Raw genomic sequence first — 27,912 nt, 5'->3', positions numbered from 1 at the left:
GGCTTTTATTTGCTATCAAAAGTATTTAATGGAAATAAACCAACGTTTTGAAAAGGTTAAAACGTAACAATATTAATATTTGAAAAAAATACACAATTTTTGTTGAATAATCTGTTGACATATTAATTGAATTAAAACATCTAAAAAAATATCAATAAAAACTGTTCATATTTATGTATATTGTTATTTCAAAGACCTAACTCAGTTATCAAAAACCTAAGTGATTATTTGGCGTATTTTTCTAGAACTGTCCATTTTGCTAAAATCATTTTACTTTAAAGCCAAAGTAGGTATGATAAATTGTGATTAACTGGGGCTTAAAGCAAGGTTATGGGTTATATAGTGGGTTTTATGTAGGCTTTAAATAAAATCAATGTTGTGTTACCCTTACCATGCTAGTTGTAATGGTAATCATATTTCAAAGCCACTTGTTATTAAAACTCCCTGTAAATTAAAATAAAAAAAATAATCGTTAATATATTAAAGTAAAAAAAAACAACGAACGAAACAATAACACGTTTAGTTTCTCAAAAAATATGACAAGGAAGCAAAAAAAATTATATTTGTTTGCACTTGAACGTACTGCATGTTCGGCATATTAAGACCAAAACAGTTTAAATAAATGTTTGTGTTGTGAAGAAGGGGTCAATAACTTAAAAACGTAAACGTAATTTAAGACAGCTCTCAAAGCTTACGAGTCTTTGACACCACAAACGCACACATTCCCCTATTATTACATATTCCATTACATGTACTTAAGTATATAAATAAGCCCCTAAAGTATGCTTTAAATATTGACTATTTATATTATCTTACACTTGCAGAAAACATTGTTAGTGAGTATCAACAAAGATGATCCCAGCTTCAAAGGCGATGGTTACATTAGTTTGGCCGTGATTTATGCCTCATTTGCTTTGTGCAATTGGTTCGCGCCCTCCTTTATAGCATTTACAGGACCACGCACCGCCATGCTAGTGGGAGCATTAACCTATACGTAAGTATTGTATGAAATGGGTGAATTTTTTAATTTTATTCAAATTAATTGTATTCAATTTTTTTGTTAGATTCTTCATGGTAACATTTCTGTTTCCCACCACCTGGCTGCTATATGTCTCGAGTGCTTTATTGGGCGCGGGTGCCGCCATTACTTGGACTGGCCAGGGCACATTTTTGGCACGCTGCAGTGATTCGGGCAATATATCACGTAATTCGGGCATTTTTTGGGCATTACTACAGTGCAGCATGTTCTTTGGCAATCTGTTTGTCTACTATCAATTCCAAAATAAGGATCATATTGACGAACAAACTCGCAGTTTGGTTATTGGTGTACTAATTGGTGTGGCCGTTTTGGGTGTGATATTTTTGGCCACATTGCGTTCAGTGCCGGACAATTCGCATATGGATACGGAATTACAACAGCCACAATCGCCTTATGATCGTTCGAAGGTGGCTTTAGTATCGGCTGGTAAATTGTTTTTCACTCGAGACATGCTGCTGTTGAGTATGGCGTTTTTGTATACGGGTGAGAAGAAATTAATTTTTTTATTTCAATAGTTTAATACAGAAAGGATTTAACAAATTTGTTTCTATTGTTTCATTTGGTCGTTCTTTGAGCTCATTTTAGAGATTGATTTGTTCGTTCTTTGAGCTCTTTTTAGAGATTGATGGTCCTATTTTCCTCGGTTTTTATTTTAGAATAATCTACAAACTCTCCTCTATTTAAAAGAGCGCAAAAACCTTTAATTCATTTTAATTTAAAAACATTCGGAAATTTGTTCACTTTAGAAATTGTAAATATGTATACATATTGTATGTTGAAAAACAACAAAATCGTCTGGGCGTGATAGATTACAGTTAAGACTAACTATCTTTTCTAAAAAATAATCTTTCATGTTTATTTTAATGAAATTATTCACTTTGTGTAGACATTTCTTAATATATTAATTAGAATTGACGGTCAAATCAAATTCCAAAAAAGTCCAAATTTGTAAATAACAGCTGATTGATGGAGAGCCATAGATTTTTGTTGGAAAAGTTTTACCAATAGTAGGTTTATTTCCTTTTACAATAAATCCACTTCTCAGCCTTCCAACGATTAAATCATCTCACAAAATCTAATATTTTAGAACCGGCAGATACAATTTTGTTGATGTTATACATTGGCTAATGATGTTAAGTTACTGGCAGATAATAATGAACTTGGTCTAGACTTTTTTGAATGGAGTGTTAATGAAGAGTTGAGTCTTTTTATGGAGTGGCTCGAAAGGAATTATTTGTGTTCGAATATTTCTAAGGTTTTCGCAAATTTTTAGAAAATCATTGCGACATTAAGTCGGTGTCCTACGTTTTTGGGATTTATGAAGGTTGTTCAAAGATATTCGATTAAACGGATTCTGCACATATCTCTATATTCCCCCCTTTTCATATGTAAGTCCTGCCTTGAGACAAAATAGAACAGTATCATGTCAATGTTTACATGTCTCTTGAGAAGACATCCCAAAAGTGACACAAATGATGTTCAGATGTTATTTGAAGATTTCTTCACTGGGTACCACTTAACGAAAGTGACCACACGGAATCAATCGTTTTGTAGGAAACCAACAAGATTTCTTTATACATATTCAAGTTTATATCGGGGAGCACTTTGAAACCTTGTTGTTATTTTAAAATTTGTGATACCTAAAGTACTGTCGGAATTTTACGACATCGTCTACGACACCTGAGTTGTGTTTTTCTCTTTTATTCGAGTTTTGAAAAGTGTTGCTAACGTTTTCGACGGTAACTACAGGCTATGGCGGTGAAGAAACAGGGAATGAATTTTGTTTGGGAATTGTATTTCAGAAAATACCAAAAACGTAAATTTGAACAACATTAAGAACGTCCTTTCTGCTTAAAACCAACAACGATTTATTATTCAACAACATTTTAATATATCTTTATCTTTCCAGGTTTTGAACTGTCATTCTTTAGCGGTGTTTACGGACCTTCAATTGGTTTCACTCAAAAAATATCGGATACACCCAAAGAAATCATGGGATTGGCTGGTATTTGCATAGGTGTAGGCGAGGTCTTCGGAGGCAGTCTTTTTGGCATTTTGGCCTCGAAAACAACACGTTACGGACGTGATCCCATCGTTATTGTCGGCTATATCATACACATGATTGCTTTTCTATTGATTTTCCTAAATTTACCGGATGCTGCTCCATTCAATGACACCGATGATATCTCTTACTTTGATCCACCTCAAGTATGGATTGCTTTAGTGTGTGCCTTGTTGCTGGGTTTTGGTGATGCCTGTTTTAATACCCAGATATATTCAATGTTGGGTGGTGTATTTGTTAAGAATTCAGTAGGAGCATTTGCTTTGTTTAAATTTACCCAGGTAACGTTTATTATCTAAAATATTTTGGTATATTTTAAAAAAATTTTCTTTTTTTTAGTCGGTGGCCGCTGCCATAAGTTTCTTTTATTCGTCGCATTTGGGTTTAAGAGCTCAATTGGGTATTTTGGTCGTTACAGGCACTATAGGAGCTGCCTGCTTTTGTATTGTGGAATGGCGTGCTAAGAGACGGGCCCGTGAAGAGTCACAAGATGTTTCAGAGGTTTCTGAATCGATTTCCGATTATCATAAATAAAAAATCAAAATTTTTAACTAACTACTATATGGACTTTAAAAATTCCACCTACAAATATGATGAGTTGCTGAGAGTTGAAACATTCCAACATGTTTTTTGTATGTGTGTGCAATATTTTTTTTTTATACATATAAATATTAATATTTTCAAACGACATTTGTATAATAGAACAAGAAACAAAGAGGAAATTGTGTCAATTTGCAGATAGTAATTGTTGCTGTCGTTGAAAAAAAAAATAAATAAAAATAGCAACGAACGAAAAGTTATGAAAATTAAATGAAATCATAGAAATTGTTCCTTTTTTTACAATTATTGTTTTGTTAAAGTTTTTTCTCTAAATAGTCTTCCGAGACAATAATTAGTACATTTAATGCCAAGAAATATATAATTAAAAACAAAATAATAATAAACAATATAATGAAATTACAAAAACAAATATTTACAAAATACATACAGTAATAAATAGCGATAAATATACATAAACATTTACATACATACATACCTATTATGTATTTTGTTGTATACATACTTAATTATAATTTTTTTATTAAACAAAAATCTTATTTTGAATTTGCTTATTTTGGACATTTTTTTATACAAACAAAAATATTTATAATACATATAAATATAAATATATACATATAACATTTACATAAATACATATACATACATATATTTTTAGTGAATTGAATTAATTTTTATTTTATTTGTACGATTGTATTAAAAATTGTTGAAAAAAAAATTATAAATGTATAATAATTGTTGTATTCCTTTTAGGTATAAGTTTAAAAATATATATATTTATATTATTATTATTATTACGATTATTATTGATGTGGTAATTCAAAATTACAAAACAAAATGAAAATTTATTATAAATAAAGACCTGAATTGAAAAATTATTGAATATTCGAGTAAAAGAAAACTGTGTTATTTTCAAGATCCTGATTTTGTAATACAAAAGAACACGAGTATAAAAGTATATAATAACCTATATCAAGTATATGAGCAAAAACAGTTTTATTATAAAATTATTTTTTTTCCCTTTCCTTTGTCAAATGTGCACAAAAACGAGTAAATTGCAACTTATTGATTGGCTTCCAAATTACTTAAATAAATTGAAATCAGACAAAATTGATTATGTGCAAACTATTTTTGGTTGGTCTGTTAATTAGCACCGAAATCCAATTTATTAAATTTTTTTTTGTGAGTGTTTATTAACATCAAAAATTATAAAAACCGTTGACATATCTTCAAAGGTAAGCAGGGTATAAGAGGGACCATACGCCACTTTTTTTTTTGGGGCGATCTCAAATCAAAACCACAATACATATTCTTAAATTTCTTCTTGTTTCGGATACTTCGATATGTTGGCTTTAGTTTTATTCATTTCAATATTGCCTATCTCATCTTAATATACATATTTTTTTAACATTTATAGACTGACCAAAAACGGCGAAACCACCCCACCCATGGGGTAAATACGCCAAAGGGATGGAACAGTTTTGTCATTTGTAATATTAAATTCAAAAATATAAACGTAAAACGTATATTACAGTTTTATACCTTATATGTATATACTTATAACATATAAGGAATTATAATTCACAAAACAAAGTATAATAAACTAGATATTTATTGTTTATATCACATAATTTAACAAAAACAATTTAAACAAATTGTGACTGATTTTTTTCTATATTTTATCAACATTTTGCTCTACATGACAGGGATTCCTTGTATCTGGCGAATGTGCCTCACGGGGAGTTTTGAGGTTTAATATAAATTTTGTTCGTTCTTCAGATTAAATGATCTAAAAAACTATTATCACTTATTGTTCACTATTATTGACATTCCATCACCAAACAATATCTTTGTTTGTATTACAAAAACTAAAGAAGTTAGCACAAAAATTTCACAGCTTTTTGAAAAACAATTAATCGCGTCTGCCTCACATCATATGTAAAATTAAACTTTCCAACTTTCGGGGATGGTAAATAATTGATAAACGAAAACATAACACAATAATGTAACAAAATCGGTGTTGGCAGATGTGCCCCTATGGCAAATGATCCCCCTTCTACCCTATTAACCATCGTATAGAGATTGAACAAAAACTAAGTCCCATTTTCTCAATCTCTGGTTATCGTTTACCGTAACGATATAATTCCAATTAATGTAATTAATCGATACGATAAAAAATAACCAGAGTTTGTGTAAATGCGGCTAAGCAATTTCTAAATGCTTTTCCAACGATAGCAGTAAAATTTAAAAATAAATGTAAGCAAAAATCTTACAAATAAGAAATGTCAGTTTATCTTAAAATTAATTAAATTTATGTATATTTTAAAAGTATTATGTTTTTGTGCCAAAAAGTAATATTTTCTTCTAAAAAATTTGATTTCATAAAGTCGAAAACAATATTTTTACCTTTTATATAATTGAGTCAATTAAAAATATGTAAGTCATTCCCGAGATTGTAATTTTTAAACCCCGATTCCCGGGATTGTAAAAACTAGTCCCGGTTGGCACCCCTAGACACAGCTAATTTAATATACAAGGGTCTAATTACAAACTGTGGGTAATACAGTTGAACCCGTTTAGGTTTTCAAATCAATCTGACAGGCCATTTCGTTTGGGCATATTTTTGAAAATTCTGTGTAATGTTCAAGTGTTTCAAAATTTCCTCGGGCCCCTCTGTCAATAGTATTTTATGGACAAAAAAAACTTAATTCACGCAACAAACCAGTCCATTTTATATAGTCCTGTGGATGTGTCTCGTAAAAAAAAAAAATTTTTAAAAATTCATTTTAATTCTATGAGGGGCTCATATCACAAACACTGATAAAAAAACTAAAAAAAAATATAAAATCTTAAATATTTAGCAGTTTATTACTTTCTACTGAATGGTGATTGAGCAAAAGCTCATATAGCAATATTGTTCCTCCACAAAGTTGAAATTTGAGGTAAACAAGGAAAATACTCCTGTTCGTTTCAACTTTAGGAAACTATAACTAATAAAGATCTTGGAATCTGACATTTTGCAATGTTTTATACTATTTGCCATTTTGACAAAATCATAAACATTTATGTAGGTCGGTTTCATAGATTTTGAAAGAAAAGTATTTTTACCCATATACAGTGTTTGACAAAACAATGGAAACTTTTCCAAATATTCCATATGTAGCCCAAAATTTTAAATATTTTTTTAAAAATAAAATTTTTTTTTTTTAGTATTTTACTTGTACAGTTTTATTTATATAAATTAACCGAAAAACAAACAACATAAGTAATTATATTCTGAAAAAAGGGGACAAAATTAAAAATATTCACTATTTCGCTACTGACAAAACAATGGAAACTTTTAAACTTCTGCAAGAAAGAAGTGTAAAACGAAAATAATATTTAAAATAACGATGTAAAAAGCATCCTGTTTACAGTTATTTTATTATATTTTTAAATTCTGGTAATTTTTCACAATTTCTTTTTCTAAGTTTTTCGCATAATTGCTTTTTTTCAAAGTTAACAAAAATGGCTAAAGTTAAGATTTGTGAAGACTTAAAAAATAAAGTAATTAACGATTTTAAAGCTGGTTTAAAACAAAAAAGTATCTGTGACAAATATTCAATAAATAAATCAGCAGTTTCAAAAATTATAAAGAAATTTCATGAGACCGGTTCTGTAAAAACTCAACAATTAGGTGGAAGACCTCGTAAGACTACTCCTAGACAAGATAATTTAATAGCGAGAGAGAAATAAGTACCCGAACAGTTAGTCGCAGGGCAAATGAGGCTGGCCTTGGTTGCTATCGTCCTGTGAAAAAACCACTCATTTCTAAAAAGAACCGTTCTGCTCGTCTACAATTTGCCAGGGATCATTTAAACTGGTCGATACAGAAATGTAATACTGTACTCTTTTCCGACGAATCCAAATACAATTTAAGAGGCAGTGATGGGAGAACATTTGTAAGACGACCAAAGGGAAAAAGATTAGATCCAAAGTACACAAATAAGACTAAAGTTTGGCGGTGGCAATATTGTGGTATGGGGATGTTTTTCAGGGCAAGATATGAGCCCAATTCATATTATAAAAGATACCATGACAGGTATAGGATACAGAACCATATTAAACGATGTTAGGTATCCATACGCTGAGGAAAATATGCCCCTAGTTTGGAGATTCCAACACGACAACGACCCGAAACACACCTCTAGGGTTGTAACCGAGTGGTTACAATCCAACGAGGTACGTGTTTTGAAGTGTCCTGCCCAATCGCCAGATCTCAATCCCATAGAAAATCTATGGGAAATTGTAGATCGTAAAATAAGGACCCAAAATTACACCAGGAATGGGAATGGCAAAATATTTCAAAGGAGACCATTGACTATTTAATTGGTTCAATGCATCGTCGATGTGTAGCAGTTATAAAAAATAAGGGATACCCAACAAAATATTGAGTTAGTGCTAAGTTTAGACCATATTTGTTAAAATAATACCGAAGTTTCCATTGTTTTGTCAATGCCGTAATAAAGAAATCTTTTAATTTTGTTTTATCATTTTTAGAATTTAATTAATTATGTCCTTTGTTTTTTGTTAAATTAAGTTAATAAAAGTATACAAATAAAATACTACAAAAATGTTAAATTTTTTAAAAAATTATTTCAGATTTTAGGCCACTAATGAAATATTTGGAAAAGTTTCCATTGTTTTGTCAACCACTGTATGTATGTGTCTCCTAGAATGATTGTATGACAATCTTCTAGAATAAATTAATCGAAGCAATATTTTTTTTTATATTTTTTTCGCAATATGTAAAATATAAATTTTATTGTCTTTTAGTTATTTCTTTATGGTGAAAATATCGTAAAATTATATTCAAAACAATGCTAAATAAAAAAAATGTCTTATTTAAAAATAAATTTTGATATAATTTAAAATACGGCATGATACAATAAATACACAAGGTAGAAACATTTGGGAGAGTTTTCAATATTTACCATACAACGCACAGTGGTTTAGAAACGTTTTTTTTTGGAAATAATTCGGTATCTCGGGAACTATTGGAGATATTGATACGAAATTTCACATGGGTTGATCTAAGGTGTTTTATAGTTGTTCAGCTTCCTAGGGGTAATGGGGCCCATTACGTGGCCCCTCAAAGTTGGTCACCTCAAGATTCACAATTTTTAAAAAACTCCCCAAAAACTCCATTTATGATCCGAATGATAAAAAGCCTATATTTATTCTTCAGAAGATCTACAAACCTTGACCCCTTTTGAACAATTTTAACGTTTTTTAAGTTATTACATGTAAAATGTATTATACCAACCTAAATCAGTATATGTCTGAATTCATAAAAAACATTTAATATGTAAGTATACACATTTTGCATGCGATATATAAAAAAACGTTAAAATTTTTCAATTCCTCAAGGACTATTTTTATTTTAAACTAGATTGACCCGGTGCGCTTCGCTACCCCTGTCGTAGTAAAATAAAAAATATATAGCCTATTGACGTTTCCCAGTAAGGATCTATCTACGTTCCAAATTTCAATAAAATCGGTTCAGCCGTTTAGGCGTGATGCTCAAACAAACAAACAAACCAACAAACAAACTTACAAAGACATTTATATATTTATATAGATTTCAGCTAAGAAAAATTTGTCTATAAAACTAAAGGGTGTCTCAGTAACAGTGTAATTTTTAAATATAGTGTTTTTTGAGCAAGTGGCAACTCTGAAATTTGGCAGCTGTCACAAATGTTTATATTTGTGAAAAACGCGTTAAAATTATGAAAAATTATCTTAAAAAAAATTGGAAAGTTATGCTGTGACCGCTCGCTAACTTCGACGAATTTTCAGTCGAGAAAGTGCCCCTAATGTGTTAACCATTCGAAGATTGTTTAAAACATTTAAATAAACTGGGTCGGTTATGGACAGTAAGACTCCTGTGCGTCAACGTACAGTTTTGTGAAATCTCAGGTTTATGCGAATAAACCATAAACAATTCCTAAGCTCAAATCGGACATCCAACGCGTCATCGGAGAGATACAGCCACGGACAATTGCAAGAAAAGAGTAATAGCCTTTCATCTTAGCCGTGAGGGCCATATGATGGATATTTTATTCCATACTTTTACAATCAAATAAAAAAAGTCGGTCTTTACAATAAAAATTAATTTTTTTCTTAGACATTTTTCATTTAGATTTTTTCATATCTTTTGTTTTACGTTACCTGAATTGTATAATTGAGAATTTATTTTCTAATGAGTCTACCTTATATTGTTCTGCCATGATATTCCGGTTTTATGTACGGTCATAATTCATAGAAAATATTATTTGTAAAATTTTTAAATTAAACAGTCGTTATTTCATACATAATAAACCACAGTTGCTTTAAATAGTAGTATTTTTAGGTACATACAACTGTGTACACTAACTTGACAGTTGCTATAATAATAAATACAAACATTCTCTCTCTTTTTCGGAAAATTAATGAATCTTTAGTGACTGGCAAATTAGTCTCTCCTCGGTCGTTGATGTTTAAAATTGTGTGTGATTTTAGAAGCGGAATAAAATATTTGTGTTGTTAAAATTATAATTTAATTTTTGTTCTTTAGTTTGACCTCCCCCTTTCTTTAATTTTTTTGTTGGTTTTGGATTTGTTTGTGCAAAATATTCAAACATATACACACATACCACCCGCATGTGGTAGATACAAAATATACATATAAAAATAACAACAAATACCTATAAACAAGATTTTGCGTGTGAACAAAAAAAAAAAGAATAGTAAAAGCAACAACAGTGCAAAAGTGGCTGTATATTATACAGTGTATAAGTAAATATGTACAACAAATGAAAATCAAAAGTAATTAATTAAACAAAAGTGCTTAGAAGTGCAAAAGAAATAAATAAATTTACATTAAATCATTGAAGTAGCGCAAAAAAATTATAAAGAAAATAATAAAAAGAGCGAAAACAGAAGAAGGAGCTTTATTAAGAAAAGAAAATAATTCATTATATTCAATTCAACTAATGAATGAAATAATCAAAAAGGAAGTGTAATAAATATTGTCTGTAAAAGAAAAAAGGAAATAATAAAAAAAATGTTAGTGAAAAATCGTTAAAATATTGTGGAAAATTTTTTTTTATAAACTATTAAGTAGTGTTGTTAAAATATTAATTAATTGAGAAAAATATACAACAACCATATACAACATACATACCTAGTAGCAACAAATTTAATAGCGGATATTGTAGTTTTTTTTTGATGGTTCTCCTTCATTTATATTGCAAAAGGTAAGTGGACATATTATTGGGCCTCCACACTCATTGTTGTAGTTATTTGACATTTAAGATATTCTTTTGATGTGCGAGTGTTGGTTGTGGTTGGGTCATGCAAATTATTTGGGTGGTAAAATGGCCAAGGGCGGCCATTGTTTAATTAGTAGTAAATGGTTATTGGCAAAAATAATAGTTTAAACTGACTATATTCAATTTAATTGACATGTTTTAGGCTAAAATTGTGGTTAAAACTAAGCTCCCAATTAGCATGTAGTACGAAATGAATTTGACTATGATTGTTTATCTGCTATTATAAAATTGTTTATTGAACCCGAATGTTTATTTTCTATTAATTTTTTAATTTATATATATATTTACAGAATATATATTGTTTTATTATAAGAGAAAAATCTCTCACGTACGGTATGTCACATACGGTATTATATTTTATTTATTATAAAAGCATCCCAAGATTGTTTTTATTTAAATATGATGGATTGTAAAGGGAAAATATTTCGTTTAGTGTAAGAAATTAAAAGAAAACATAACGCCTCTCACGATTCGAAAATTTTCGCATATTTCTACATGTACCTCAAAATGTCTTCCGTTTTATGTCACGTACCATATACCCATATTGCGCTCGATATTTTGGACAACAATGTTTCGAAAGAACTTTTTATTATTTTAAAATAAAGTACCCTCTGAATTGAACATAAAGATCAAATTATTTTTCAGATACTTCTATTTTTGCAAAATCTATTCCACTCTATAAGCGTACAAATGTCACGTACGATGATATGGAATTGCCCATATGTTTATAGTTTATTTAATTTATATTCAACTTAATAAATTTGTTATAACGCTTCATTTAATTTGCATTTTCTCTGAGAAGCGGATTCCACTTAGCTTGTGGTTTTACACTAATTTAAAATTTCTACCGGCCAAACGATATGAGACTTTTTTATGTGATATTTAACGAGAACTAATACATTTAACAATCAAATGTTCAGCATGTCATATCTCAAAACATAAGCAGTAACCCTTGTACTTGCACCATCAGTTGATATTTATTATACGCAACAGTTGTCATTCTGACTCTAGTATTACAGTTTTGGTATTCTTATATATTTATATGTAATTTATTTCATATAATATTGGCATCGAGTATGAATTCGTCTTCTTACACTGAAAGACAAATTATCAAAGACTTTGGGTATATCATTATCTACCCCATTATTCGGCTATTAATAATTCATCCCAATTTGTATTTTCTTGAAAAGCATTGCTTCAATATGTCCACTACGTTCGTTAGAATCACTGACTTTTTAGATCTACTATTGCTACTGGCAAAAACCGTTTAATATCACATGATCACATACATAGATTATTATGGGTCCAGCTGCTTAAAGCAATGTAAAACTACCACTCACTCCACTTAGTACTCCCTTGCCCAACAAATTTAAAACGTGTAGTCCGTTCTATTATATTTAAGGTGAAAAAAATATTAATGATTGTCGTATGATTTAGTTTGATTTAGTTTTTGATCCAGAAAAGGTTTAGATTGATAAACAGATACATCAATTTCCATAGGGTTCAAATTATGGACTATTCCCTGATTTCCGAATCTTCAGTCACGAATACAAACTGAAGTGACACAACCTGTTTTTGATGAATTTGCCAAATTCTATTAATATTACTTACCTTGTTCACACAAAAGATATTTAAACATCACAAGTATTTAAGAATAATCGAAATTGCTACATATTTCGTAAAATCTGTCAATGACAGGCAACATCTCATAATCTTTGGGAATATGTATGTATATATATCGTTCACTCTATCTACTTTGATGTTGAAAAACCCATCAACTTATTGCATGTTTAAATGCACTTGTTGTTCAATACATTATACTTAATAAGCTAATTTATTTCTTCACATATGTAAATTAGACAAATTATTATTAGCTAACGACTAAATACGTCCATTTGTCAAATGCGATAACTTAATCACCCAATAGACATTACAAATACTTTTTAGCTAAACCATCTGTCAACAACTTGAGCAACTTCATAAAGACTTTTAAACAAATTGCTCGAAAAATGTTTACATAGTTATGAGTTTTTAGCAACATGTTAATAGAAATGGTGCAACCATGAAAAAAAATAAAAACAATAATAATTAAACAGTTTTAATTAGTTTACTCGTAATTAAACGAATTAATACAATAGCTTTTATATAAATATAATATTGTATATGTTTTAAATTAATAATGAGTCCCCCTATAAAGGTGAGAAAGTTGGTGGCTGCATAGTTTCTCTTTTTTGTAGGTACATATAAAAAAAAATATGTAACAAGTTTTCCTATTTTATTTTAATTATACCAAGGGGGTTTTGTCTAATATTTGTAAGCTTGGAACAAATACAAAGTGTATAATTTGCGAATAGTTTCGGATTCCATGCAATGATATTTCCGGGCTTGCTAAATTAGCTAACATTTATAATGTTTTCTAGAAATTGGATGTTTGAAAATTCAAAATCAAATGGCATTCCTTTAATGACCACGACGTTGCAAATAATTAAAAGGACAATTAAAAAAAATACTACAAAAGGAGACTCTTGTTTTGAGTGGTTCAAATTGAAGGATTAAAAATGTATTTTGGAATATTGTCTACAAATCTACAGTTGAAAAATGTAGTTAAATATTTAGATTTTCTCATCAGCACATAAAACTTCAGCGCAAGTACAAAACATGGACTTGGACTTTGAAATATGTTAATGTATGATTAACGTATATTTACTTTATAAATGTGTATAAAGGTACACTTCCACACGGAGACCCATGGGTTACTTGTGATTCCATTCCAGAAATAATGAAGCAAAAAGAGAAAATATAATACAGATGGAAATAAATATATAAAGAATAACCACCTAACCACCGAAACCTATGGCGTTTCGAACATTTGCAGATATTATGCTCAACAGTTTCCAACTTCGTCCCCTCACACTTTAGAATAGAATGGAAGTGCCGTTGTTCCATCTGTTTGTCCTAGCCCTAATTGGTCAGTGACCTGTAATCATGCCTATGATCTACATGACCGGTTAGTTCGAAGCAAAATCTCCACCAACATTATCCTGTGGTAGTGGTTGATTGGTGATTTCATCAATACCTCCATCAACTCTAAGAATAATTCCCAACTCCGCCGTGCAAGCTCGCTGCAATCATATTAGCTTCAATATCACATTGTTTTGGCATAGTTGTACATCAAAGTGTACAACCCTTCTAGGGCTCGCTTATATTCATGTACCAGCTTGGATTTAACCATATGACCTTTTAGAGCCTTTAGAGCCTTTAATGCTGCTTGAATAGCAGCCTTATTTTCCCAGGTTACGTTATCCAACAGGAGATCTATGGCTTTTAAGATCGCAAGAATTTCTGCCTGAAAAACACTATTCACATTCTCCACTATGTAGACATTTCGATATGTCAATGAATACTGCAAAGCCATACATCCCAATCCGGGATCTCTATTGGTGTTATCCTATCGAAGTTTATTTCCGTTATCATATTGTCCGAGATAACCAGATCACCGCATATCTATGAGCGGAAACCGTATTCATATAAAATTCATGTGTCGCCTTTTTCCCTCGGCCTCAATAAAGTCGACTCATACAACCTGAGTAAATCTCTTGTTTGCATTTTCATTAAGTACTCCTTAATTGGCAGTTAATGTGCGCAAAAGGTGTGGGTGGTCCTTATGGTTCAAAACTTTGGCCTTCTCCAGTGTACTTTACTGTCCAAGAACACTCCTAAATAATTCGCTTCGAAAGCTAGTTTAAGTTCCACACTTCCAAGTTTTCGTAGTGAAAAGCGCTTCACTTTATAGCTTCTGGTGAATAGTATGGGTCATATGCATGATATCGAAAGAAATTTTCATAATACCAGGATCACAACAGCAACAAGTAACCATCCCTTAGTAACCATCATTCTAGATCAACATGTGTTAACGTACTGATCGATACTGCAACCATTGCGTAGCTGCCAGTTGTAGTTGAAGCACAAGTATTGTATGCGTTTGGGCCTTGACTTGCGGTGAATATAATCGCACTTCTTAGAATCCGTATAAATATATTCACTTTTGACCAGTTCTGTTACTACCATACGAGCCTTCTCGGTATAAATTGAGATTTAGCATGTTTCATCTAGTTTTTCTTATTTAGAGCTAATCAACATATTTAAGATTCTCAATACAGGGTCCGGAAATGGGATTAACTAATTTCCAGATCTTCTTTCTTCTCCTGAGTAAACATATTTCCGTATTTTGCCTATAGGTTTTCCTCCAGATACGACATGATGACCAATATTTAGCATTAAATATTTGTTTATGTTTATTACAAAAATTATCTTGATCTTCTAGTACTTTATTCAACAATATGTACATATGTATATATGGGTATTGTTGAGGGCATAGAAACATTAATTTCAACAGTAGGTTCAACCATGCATCCCATTTTCATTTGCTACTGTGCCTGAGTATCTGATGTTGGGTGGAATGTATTGTGTACTAGTGTCTAATTGTATGTACGTTACCAGTAAACAATTTTAAAAACCTTGAGAACCAACAATACACGATTTATAGTGTGAAATAAAATTTCTTTTTTTATTATTTACTGTAAATTTCTCTAATAAATGAAAACAACAAAATCTAAAATTTTAATTACATTTGAACTTTAAGATCGTTCATACGAGTTCACACTCGTACATACAAATTGAAAATCATTACATTATTTGAATGGGTTTATTCTCCATCTTCATTTTTCTTTCTTTTTTTTGTAGTTTTTCCCATGTGTGATTATATTATAAGATACATGATATTTCCGCTTAATAACTTCAATAATACCTTATTTTCTTTTCAAACATTTCATATGATTTTCTTTCTCCCCTTGAATACCAGACACCGTGTATTTGTGTTTTTGTATGTAAATACATTTATATTTGTAAATATGTGTTGTTGGTATGTAGATACTTGTATCTTTCAATGATTTTTCATTCATCCATTTGCGAGAAGAAAACAAAAAGAAAAGTTTTTCTTTAACAACCAACAAGTACGAGTACTTTTACTTTAAATTGAAAATAAGAAAAAACAAACTAACGTTTTTCTTTTTCTTTAATATTTTCTTTGTTGAAAACATAATCTAATTTAACCGTTCTTTATCTGAGATTTCATCTATGTATAATCTTATCTACAATTTGAATTAAGTTTTCAAGTCTTGTAATTATAATAATAAAGCATAAATGATAGGCTTAACAAAATTAATCTGTCATGTCCAATCTTTAATTTATATGAAGGCAATAAAAGTGTTTAGTATTGCGAATAAAACGATTATAGGGTTAAATATTGTTTAACAATATTAAAATTCATACTCACTCTAGTGGTAATGTTCAATTTGTTGATCCAAATCATTGCCAAAATTAAAAGTGTTGAAAGTGCCAATTAGGAAGCAACGAGTCTACAGTGCAAATTTCACTTTTAATTTTATTTTCAAATAAATTAGTATGTTTTATATTTTTTTGTGCTGCTATAATTGGGGTATGATAGACTATTCCAATGAAGAATATTAGCATTGGGTTAGTGTAGTAAAATATCCAAAGGATTTTGGCGCTAAATTAATATCTCGATCCACTCGTATTTCATTTTATATCATAGACACATTAACCCTTCGACGACCACGGGGACACCGGTGTCCCAACACAAAAATATTGAATAACTAAATAACGAAAAACAGAATGAGTGACATTTTAATTTTAATTAGTTCGTAAACGTGTCTCTTATTAATGTGTTTATATTAAAACAAGTTCGGTTACAGTATTTAGTTTTTATTGTCTTTGAAAATTTACAGTTTTATTTTGGTACTGTGTTTCAAGAATTGTGCAAATACTATTTTTTAGGCTGAAATCATGGTGATTACGTAGGACATTAAATGTTTGAAGATGATGGATAAAAGGGTTCCTATTCAGGAAAAATCAATCGAATTATTCGGTTACCACAACTAGAAAATCTATTAATAATCGATTGGCAACAAATCAAAATGAATCTGGGGGGTTATTATGTAATTCCATTCGAAACGAAACACTTTCGAAATACAATGTAGAAAGCATATAAATTCGAACGAATTTCTTTTCGAAAGCAGTTACATAATAACCCCCTGTGCTGTAATGGAATTCCCGGTAAATTTTTCCCGAATAGGAACCCTAAACAAAGCTCCATTTCTCGCATTTTCAAGTGGTTACTAAAACCCTAAGAGTTAAATTTTTACAATGCAGGAATGATTGCGAAAATCTTGATATAATTTGGGTCCCAAGCCGTGGCATCATTATAAACGAGAAGGCGGACAAGTTATCAGGATAGGATTACGTTTGGATACCCTCACTCTGGAAAATGCCGAACCATTCCCAAGGTTGAAGGATGAACTAAGGAGTGTACAATAAATGAACATATCAGACACTGGCAGAACTCTACAATCCTATGGGAAAAAACCCAAAACCCAAACCTAAAGAGTACAATAGAGATTCTGAACCTTAATATGCCAACACTCAGTCTTCTGAGTGTTACATCATCAACATATCGACGACTAGCATATGCAAGAGTTTGTAATATTAACTTAATAGGGCATATTAAAAAACCTGAAAACTAAATGTTGGACAAACCTGGGCCAAATAATTACTGTTTCATTTTTCACCAACTATAAACTATATAATTTTATATACAGCCTTGTATACTTATATAAACATGTATTTAGATATTTAGTTTTAATTCTCTTTTGCGTGCTTATAAACCGATTAATATTTATTTAGTAGTTTCATTCATTTTTTATGCTCAAGTATGACATTTGTGTTATTTTTCACTGCTACCTGTTACTTTCTTTTCAAAGTGAGAATTCCCCCTCCAGTCAGATTGATGGAAAATCTTTCAACAAAAACAACATAGAAAAAAGAATCTAACTACTTAATGCGTCTAAAATTTATTCGACGAACAATCTTTTTTTGTTTGACTTTTTGTTATTAGTGTGTATCTGTGCAATTCAAAGTCAAAGTTATGCCGTTTTCAAAACTAGTTTTAGTTGTTTTATTTTATTTTATACACACAAATACTACTAACTATTTACTTTGTAGTACAGATTTTAAAATAACTCGTTAAAATTTGTCATAGTTTATTTGTAGAAAGTATTTTATAAGTAGGTAAATAAATACTCGTACAAATGCTAGTTAACCACACAGACGGCCACATACAAAGTGGTTCTAACAAATACACATAAGAAATTCAGCTAAATAACCGTAGATACATTAATGCATTTAGACATTTTGAGGATACTTTTCTTTCAAAGGTGTTAAATGCACACAATCATTTTACTTCGCTCACTTCTTTCTCACTGCTCAGTGCATGACAATGCATTGGGAAAATAACAAGAATAACCACCAAATGCAAGAATGAAAGACCAGATACTTACTACAAAATGTATATAACGACTGTCAAATACAATTAAATATACAAAGTGAAGTTGTAAAATAATGTCACTTCCATGCGTACATACATAGCACACCTTTGTATATTGAATGCACAAAAGATTAAGTGTAAATATTTGTATGTGCATTTTAAAGATTTTATGTTTGACATGATAATTACATGATCTAAATGATCACCTGTTTGCAACATTGTTAAATAAATTTGGCTTTCAGTTAGAGATTATGTCTAAAGCGAAAATTTTAAAGAGATAATTTCAATATTTTTCTGCTTAGTAATTATCAATGAGTAGTATTATTTGAAATTATTGTTTCGCTTTGGAAACCACATAATTTAAAAATTGCTATTATCGATATTTTAAAGAAATTTTAAAATATTTTCATACTACCTTGCACTAGTTCGACTTTATGGAACAGACAAAATCCGATTCATGCAAGATATCGCAAGTAATGTAGAACGGCGTACGGATCATTACACAGGACAACATACATATATTGCGTTTTAATCGGCTCAGTAGTTTCGGAGTTATAATAACAAATTGAAGCAAAAAATATATTTTTTATGTAAAAATATCCAATTTTTTGTTTTAAAAAAATCATGAAAAATTGAAAACGGCAGAAATTGTTTAAATTTATTGCTTTATCGCAAAGCCACATGTAATTGGAACAAAATGAGATATCGATCATAAAAATCGATGAATTATTTTTGAATTTATTCACAATTAATAAAATCTTTATTTATTAACAAAACTCAATGAAATTTTCAGCGTTTTTTTAAATTGTCATTCGAAATAACAAAATGTAAAAAAATTGTCAAAAGGTCACTGGCAATCCCGTAATTCCTAAAAATTGGAGAAAAAATCCCAAAAATTGTATTTTTTACAATTTTGCCCATGGGTTCCACATTTCCTTCTGGACAGGGAAAATACTTTGGGAATAAATAAGGAACACATCAAGAAAATATAAAATTGTTATATGTTCTTAAAAAAAGTTTATTTCTAATAAAAAAAGAGTTAAGTCACCTTTTCGCCCAAAAAACAGCAAAAATCAACTATTTTTTGAATACTTAAATTGAAAATCGTTTATTTTTGGATCCATAATTGATATTGCTCTGAAATCTTTTGTATGTTATTTGTATTTTAGTTGTCTAACCAACAAACAAAATTAGGTCTAAAAATCCGATCTATATTTTGAAAAAAGCGGACCAAGGTATGGAAAAATTTTAAAATTTCAATTTTGAAATGCCTATATCTCGGAAGCATATAAAAATCATTGAAATCGGTTGGGAAACACAAAAATTGCATGTGTTTAAAAATTTTACTTGTCGAAGGTACCCTAATTTGAGCCCCCATAGCGCCGCCCCTGGATCATTGCGCCGTTAAATTTACCTAATAGGTAACGTGACATGAAAAACGTGTATAGCGTAAAAATCTGCGGATATCAGCAACAAGTTCCACACAACCCACATTGTGATGGTGCTGCAGTGAATCAGTATAGTTGGACTATACTGCGACCAACTGTCACCGATAATCCCAGAAAAGAGTTTGAAGCAGCGGCCCATACTTGACAGTTGTATTCCATAGTGTACTACTATAAAATTTTGACAGATAATGTAAATTTGCTAAGTTTGCAAACGGGAAAGATAAAACATAGTTTTAAATTCTTTTGGTTTTTCGATTCTTAAGGAAATTATTTCGAATTACAATGTATTTCGCACACAATTTCGAACATTTTCGTAATATAAGATTTTTAAGGGTAAAATATTTTCAGTTTTTAATGAGTGCTCTGATGACTTTGGATTTAACACATTTTATTTATTATTTATTTTATTTACTTTTAATGAGATTATTACTTTTTATAATAGATTTTCATTCTTTTTTGGCATGCTGTATTTTTAATAAAATGCTCTATTTTATTGGTCAATTCACAAGGTCTCTTATTAGTCATATTGTCATAATGTCCTAATATATCACGACTCTTAGGCATTCGGCGCAAGTCTCTGCTGATTGGTTACGATAACACAATAAACTAGCATACAGAGTAGTAATATTTTAGGATTATGACAATATGACATGGTAAGAGACCTTGTGAATTGACCATATACATATATGTATATGAGTGTACTAAGTTATGAAACTATTTGAAAAGTTTTCAATTAGTCAACAATTTTAATTGATGATTGCATAATTGCAGTGCAATATTTTTCTAAAAGATAGTTAAGAGTTAAGAATTTATAAATAAACAAACAAATCTTAAAAACAAGATATTAGAAATATGTATTGTTTACAAAATTTTGTATTTAAACAAAAAGCGTTATGCAAACAAGTTGCCAAGCAACGTCAACAAAAAAGAATTTCAAAAAAGTAACGAAATCTAAAACTTAATGGAAGTTGAAAAACAAAATTAAATTTATACTTAGGAGATTTGTAAAGTCATTAACCAAAAATGCTTGTGAAACAAAAATAATTCCCAAAAAGATTATAAATTTTTTTGTGTGTTTATCAAGTTCACGTTTATTTAATTAGTACAGAAAGTCGTGGTTTTGCGTAATATGTATTGTACGAATATTTATTTTGTGTGTGCTACAGAATTAGTTTTCTTTTTATAGTACATATTATTGTTTTTATTTTTTCGTAGATAAGATTGCAATCTTTTTTTTTTGTTGAAGTAATTGCGAATATTTGCTGTCATACAAGTTAAAGCACCAAATACATACTTATTTGAAAGAAAACGACAAGAAATTTAAATAAAATATTCATACATTTTATGTAAAATTTTCATAAAATATGGATTTGTGTCATTTTAGTTAGATTTCTTTTTTTTAGAAATCAAATTCTTTTACTTAAACACTCTTAATAATTGATGTTCGTCTATTTTTAAAGAAATCTTGTTTGTTATTTTGAGAATTTTTCAATCTTTTTTTGTAATGTTGTTCATATGTACAAATACATACAACGTATATTGTTGTGTTTTATGTAAAATGAAAGTATTTATTGCTTTTGGCCAAGACTTATTTTAAAAATGTACAAAACTAGTTTGTTATAGTGTTTTTTTTGTGGAATTTTTTTATTTTGGTTTTCGCACTGAGTACATTTTTTGTACTTTAATCAGATGTTAAAAATTTAACATTCAATATACAAGCACAATGCCAAGTTTGTACAAACAATATATTTTTTGTTTTCGTTATTTTAACCCTGTTGTGTACTGTTATTATTTTTAATTGAGAGGCTATAATGAACCTTCAATGTCAACTTCCAACTCTGTGTTCAAGATCACATAAAGTCCGGTACCGTAACGGTTTTAAGTGATATCGATAAAGTTATTTTGTGGCTTTAAAAATAAAAATCCATCTAAAACATTTATTTTTCCAACGTAAAAATAAAAGTTCGGGAGTTTTAATTTTCCTTCATTAAATAAAACTCATCAGAAATTAAATTCCATTTTATGTAAAATGACACCCAAAACTTGCCGCTGGTCAGAGACTCAAAAAAAAGACACTGAAAAAAAAGAAAAAAATAAAACTCCTCAAATGAGTTTTATTTTATGATGGCTAATAGAACCTATATTTTTAAGAGTTTCAACCGAACTTTTATTTTTTATTTGAAAAATAACTGTTAACTGTTGAGTTGAGTTCATGTATTCTGAAAGAGCACTTCAATACGAATCTATTGGTATGTATAGGTCAAATATATCCGCCAATAGTACGATAAATATTAAACGAAATAAACTAGATGTAAATATGTTATGCCAGCCAGAACCAAAGCTCTATTTAGTTATAATCTAATATGTAATATATTATTCTCAATGAGATCAATAAACTTGCATATCTGTCAAAATTTCATAGGTGTACAAAGTATTGTTGTGATTTTAGAGTAGAACCATTTCATGCTTAAGTACTTAAGTTATATTCGCGGTTAGGGCTCAAAATGCCTTGGGGTGTACCTCACCTATGTTTTGCCATCCGCTGAAGTCATACCACTAACTACTGCCAAATAACTGCAAGTTCTTCTGTCAACTTCGACTGCACATATTCCAAATTTGACCCCAAGTGCACAAAAGGTTTAAATTTAGCTACATGCTACATGCTACATGCTACATTCGTACATGTGCCATTTTAAGCAAAACAAGAAAACAACAAGAAAATACACCAAAATGTGAAAAATATATCTAGATTTCAACATTTTAAGCAGTTTTTAGTTTTTCCCAAAATAAAAAACTGAATTGTATTATTTTTTTTTTTGTTTTTAATTTATTTTTACTTTCGAGCAATTGAAAGTGAATTTAGTGAACGAGCAATTTTATGAAACAAGTACATACACATATCAGGAACGGAAAATGTAGATTTTGAAATGGTACTTAACTCAAACATTAAAAGTACTTTTTCTGAGATTATTACTTAATAGATCGAAAAAATTAGAAATGTTATTGGGTTTACATTCTTGTTTCATGACAAACTTTGGAAATATAGCCCAATTTTCAGTACCAAAACAATATTTGCAAACATTTAAAACTGCTTTCTAATGGCATGATTTGTACTTGAGGATCGAATTTAATTTTATACCAATTTGGCCAAATCTTTAGCCATCGAATTTGGATAATTTGGTGCTGCAGTACTTTTGGTTTTCAAAAACTAATGAATTATTGAATGAAACTATGGAATTTTCCATCCCTGACTCATAGTAAAAGTGGTTGCGTTTAAGGGAAATTGCTAATAGTATTTCTGAGATGATAAACAAATAAACACATCGCGAAAACATTAAGATGGAAAACAGAAAAAAATGTTTATTGTTGATAAGAGTATTGTTATAAACACTATTTTTTATTTACTACATAAATACATTAAGAATTTAGGAGGGTTACTACTTCTGCTTTAAGATATGGCAACACCGAATTAAATACCTGAAATCTGTCGGTTGCATTTGTAATAGAACATGTACTCAGAGTCTTCAGAAGTGAATTTATGTATGTTAAAAATGCGATGAACTTTTATAATTTCTATACTGGATAGCTTCAACAATAGTGTGACGATCAACTCGATTTGACATCGTTCACTCTGGAATGAATTTTGTTCGTTGACATTGCTTTAGTCTTTGCTGGAACACTTATATACTAATATATGTATATATTTGAATCGCACGATCGATGTTATTAACTTGGACAACATTGTGCCGATCACTTCGTTGGTGATGGGTTCATACGTGATTATCGTTCGCTCAAGAACGAATTTCGTTCATAGAAATTGTTTAGTTTTTGCGGGAAACCTTTGGGAAACATAGGTAGAAAAGCAATTGCGAAACACGTTTATATATATTCTATATAATCGCATGATCGTGATTACTTAGTTGTTGCTACAGGTCCGCTGTTATCGAATGTTCTTTAAAGCGAGTTCTAACTGGTTGTCTCAAACAAATGGCTTTTTGATCGTTATTGGTAACACTCACACTTTTAAGAATTGAAACGAACTTGCATTCAATTTCTGTTTCAATTTTCAATCAAGAAAACAGCTAATTACATTTTTGTTTAACAATTAGTTTTATTGGATAGTAATTCCTACAAAATTTTTCAACAAGATCGGTAGAGAAATCTCTGAGTTAGATGGGGTCAAAATTTGACATTTTGGCCAAGCAGCTGTTTTTTCTCATCCATGTATCTTATTACCTATTGTTCTTAGCAAAATGTGTCCCAAATAGTTTAGATAGCTATTTCTTAAATCTTTCAAAAAAAATTGTTGAAATTTTTTTTCTCAAAAGAAAGCTTAGATATTTACCTTGAAGACCTATTTGGTCGCTTAGTGGGATGCGAGTTGGATATCTATCAAAATAAATGTTTTGTAACTCAAAATATAGACTTTTTTTGCAAAATCAAAAACTGTTTATTGTTGGAGTTTTGTTTAAGCTTTGATATTTTTACAAATAAAGCTTGAGTGTCTGTAATACTCCTTCACTCTATAGCTTGATTTGTATATAGCAACCAGTGAAATGCGCATAGGAACTAGCTTATCCCCCAACAATAAATGTCAGTGAATTTATCAATAATTGGAAAATTTAGCACAATTCTTACTATAATATTAATTTTGTATTCCCGTATAACACTTTAAAAACTTTGACTTTTTTTGTCAAAATGAACCCTTTTTTATTTATTTTTGTTCAAACGAAAGCTTATGTATTTTCCTTGAAGGTATTTTTGATCGCTTAGTGGGATGCGAGTCGGATATCTATCAAAATAAATATTTTGTATCTCAAGACATAAAATTTTTGATTTTTTTTTACAAAATCTAATTTTTTTCCAAAATTGGTCCATTTTTTTTTGCCAAAAATAAAGCTTAGGTCCATTCTATTAAGAGGTTTTTGGTCGCTTAGTGAAATGAGAGAGGGATATATATCAAAATAAATGATCGGGAGACATCGATTTCAAATATTGGTTCACTTGACATGAAATCCACCATATGTACTATATCACTTCACATGTCCAACTGTGGCTAAAAAAACGAAAAAAAAATATCAAACAAAATTAAAATAAACCTAAATATCTCTATGAACTAAATGAGATAACCTACTCATTCGGAGCATAAATGGATATTTTTTAAAAATGTGAACCTCCATTCGAAAACACATTTCACAGCTCCAACCTTGTAAAATTTCGTTACGATATCTCCAATAGTTCCCGAGATACGGAATTATTATTAAAACAAAGTTTCTAAACCACTGTGGTGCATTTGGATTAGTTCTGGGACCTGTCACAATTTACCCCTTCTAAGACATCGCAATGTTAAAGAGTCAGGTCTGAATGTATTACCTACCCTCTAGGGACACAATCCATGGGTTTAAAACATGTATGCGTTATACTCAGAATTCGTTTAAGCGTGAAACCACTGTAAACAACATTTGAGGATTAGAGTTCCCATTTGGATTTAAATTACAGCGACCAGATCAATAAAGATAATAAGCATCTACATTGTATCCATTAATAAACTTGAAGATTTATTTAAAATTTCAACTTTAATACTAAAATAATATTATTTTTTCGTTTTACTTTCAGATCTATTCTCAAAGAAATAAAATAAACAGATTCCTAGCAAAATGACTTAGACGTGGCAAGAATATAAAATGCAAAATGCTAAAACCTTTAAAAGCAACACCATCATTTAATATGCATAGGTACATGACATAACAGCGACATCCAAACAACAAACAGCAATTATATGTCCCATGTAACTCCAACTAGTATCAGCAGCTGCAATGGAAAAATAAAACGCTAAAACTATACAAAACTAAATACATTCCTAAAATACACGCACACACACACACTCAGACTCACAAATTAGTCGGAGTATCGTCCGTTTTGTACTTATATTACAAAACTAGTTTTAGCCAAGTTGAGCTAAAATTCTGTTAGATTGCAAAAAAATAAAATATAAAAAACAATAAAATAAAATAAGTTACAACAATTAAAGTGACTGTGTAAAATTACGAATAAAAAGTTGAAAACAGAATACAACAAAGTTAAAAATATGACAACGTCACAAACAGATATCAACACAAATTCAAATAATACAACAACAACTGCCGGTACAAGTATCAGCAATAATGCAGGAGGCAATGGCATTAACGGAGTGGAACGTAGTACCGCTGGTGGTGGCGGTGGCGGTGTTGTAACAACATCTAAATCTACTAATAGCAACAATGGTTCACAACATAATATTGGTAAGTTTTATGCATTGTTATGCTTTTAAGTTAATTTTGTTAAGTTAAAATCGTTTTTGTACAAAAATAATCATTTTTGATGCCCTACTACGAAATAGAAAACAAAAATTATTTTTCTAGGGAGAAAAGAACACAAAAGAAAGAAAAAGGGCATAATTTTTTTCCAGAACAGAAAACGATTTTAGTGACGTAACAATCCGTCATGAATCGAGAAACAAATTTATTTGGATTTCTCGTTCACATCTTCAAAACCTGTTGCAAGCAAAGAAGCAAGCAGACTATATTTTTGTCTTGACGCCGAGTTTTCTCGGCTTCGACGCGGTAAAATATTTTTTTCCAATAATTTATAATTTGTATAATTGTTTCAAATAGGATATTTGTGTTGATATTATAACAATGTTAATTTATTAAGATTTAATAACAAAAACAAGTAAGAGAGCTATAATCGGCTGTGCCGAATCTCATATACTCTTCACCAAATTATACTTCAAAAAACAAATTTTAAATATTTTTAGGTAAACAACAATTTTTTTCCAAAGTTGTTTTTTTAATTTTTTGGAAAAAAAAAATTTCGAATTGTTATTTAAAATTTTTTTTTTTAATTTAAAAAATTTTTTTTGGTTTTTAAAATTTGTTTTTGGTTTTCGGTTTAAAAAATATTTTTTCCGAAGTTGAGGTCCAACTTACTATGTTCTCATATACGTCGTTGCAAAGGTCTTTGAAATATCTATCATTAGATATCCATATTGTCTATATTAATGACTTAGTAATCCAGATATAGGTAAAAAATCGAGGTTGTCCTGGTTTTTTCCTCATATCTCAGACATTTGTGGGCCGATTTTGCAGATTTTAAATAGAAAACTTCTCGAAAGAATGTCTGACAGAATTATTGAAGATCTGGATCCCGAAGATATCTGGGGTCTTCAGAAAATTGATTTCAACAGACAGATGGCCATGGCTTAATCGACTCCGCTATCTATAAGGATCCAGAATATATATATATTTTTTTTTAAACAAACACAAACTGCGATGCGTTATGCACTTCTCACGAAGGTGAAGGGTATAATAAATGCATGTTCGTTTGTTCATTGGACATTTTGAATATAAAAAGTAACTAAACATATGTGTGTGAAGTTAAATTTCGAAAATTATAATCCTAGACGCAAACCAGTTGAGTTAACAGAGTTCTGTTTAATCATCAGTGCTCATAACATTTAACACAGCGAGTTTTGATAAGAATTTTTTTTACCCTTCACCTTCGTGAGAAGGGTATATATAAGTTTGTCATTCCGTTTGTAATTTCTACATTTTTCATTTCCGACCCTATAAAGTATATATATTCTGGATCCTTATAGATAGCGGAGTCGATTAAGCCATGTCCGTCTGTCTGTCTGTCTGACCGTCTGTCTGTCTGTCTGTCTGTTGAAATCAATTTTCTGATGACCCCAAGACAACCTCGATTTTTGACCTATTTTTGACCTATGTATATCTGGATTACTAAGGCATTAATATAGACAATATGGATATCTAATGATAGATATTTCAAAGACATTTGCAACGTATATAAGACCATAGTTGGACCTACAATGGGTCAAAATCGGAAAAAAAAATTTTTTAACCCGAATTTTTTTTTTTCCAAAAAAAATTTAAAAGACAAAAAAAAAATTTTTAAATTTAAAAAAAAAAATTTTAAATTTAAAAAAAAAAATTAAAAAATTTAAAAAAAAAAAATTAAAAATTTAAATAACAATCGAAAAAATTTTTTTTGTT

The 27,912-nt window shown here is 29.9% G+C and overlaps 2 protein-coding genes across 3 annotated transcripts in view; both read left to right on the top strand.

Annotated features, from left to right (window-relative positions):
* Positions 1–4,560, top strand: part of LOC135963777 (UNC93-like protein MFSD11) — a 38,673-nt gene extending 34,113 nt beyond the window's left edge. Inside the window, exons 2-5 of the mRNA XM_065515754.1 lie at positions 825–994; positions 1,065–1,522; positions 2,949–3,382; positions 3,441–4,560. Coding sequence (XP_065371826.1) covers positions 825–994; positions 1,065–1,522; positions 2,949–3,382; positions 3,441–3,635 — 1,257 coding nt within the window. The 3' untranslated portion in view covers positions 3,636–4,560. The remainder of the gene's footprint in view (positions 1–824; positions 995–1,064; positions 1,523–2,948; positions 3,383–3,440) is intronic.
* A 5,614-nt stretch (positions 4,561–10,174) lies between these two features.
* LOC135963776 (probable basic-leucine zipper transcription factor J) overlaps positions 10,175–27,912 on the top strand; it is a 51,002-nt gene continuing 33,264 nt past the window's right edge. For both annotated transcript variants that reach the window (XM_065515753.1, XM_065515752.1), the window contains exons 1-2: positions 10,175–10,936; positions 25,478–26,142. In XM_065515753.1, coding sequence (XP_065371825.1) covers positions 25,950–26,142 — 193 coding nt within the window. In that variant the 5' untranslated portion in view covers positions 10,175–10,936; positions 25,478–25,949. The remainder of the gene's footprint in view (positions 10,937–25,477; positions 26,143–27,912) is intronic.

This window comes from Calliphora vicina, chromosome 1 (genome assembly GCF_958450345.1).
Source record: "Calliphora vicina chromosome 1, idCalVici1.1, whole genome shotgun sequence".
Taxonomy (NCBI): domain Eukaryota; kingdom Metazoa; phylum Arthropoda; class Insecta; order Diptera; family Calliphoridae; genus Calliphora; species Calliphora vicina.
This window is presented reverse-complemented; position numbering and strand designations above follow the sequence as displayed.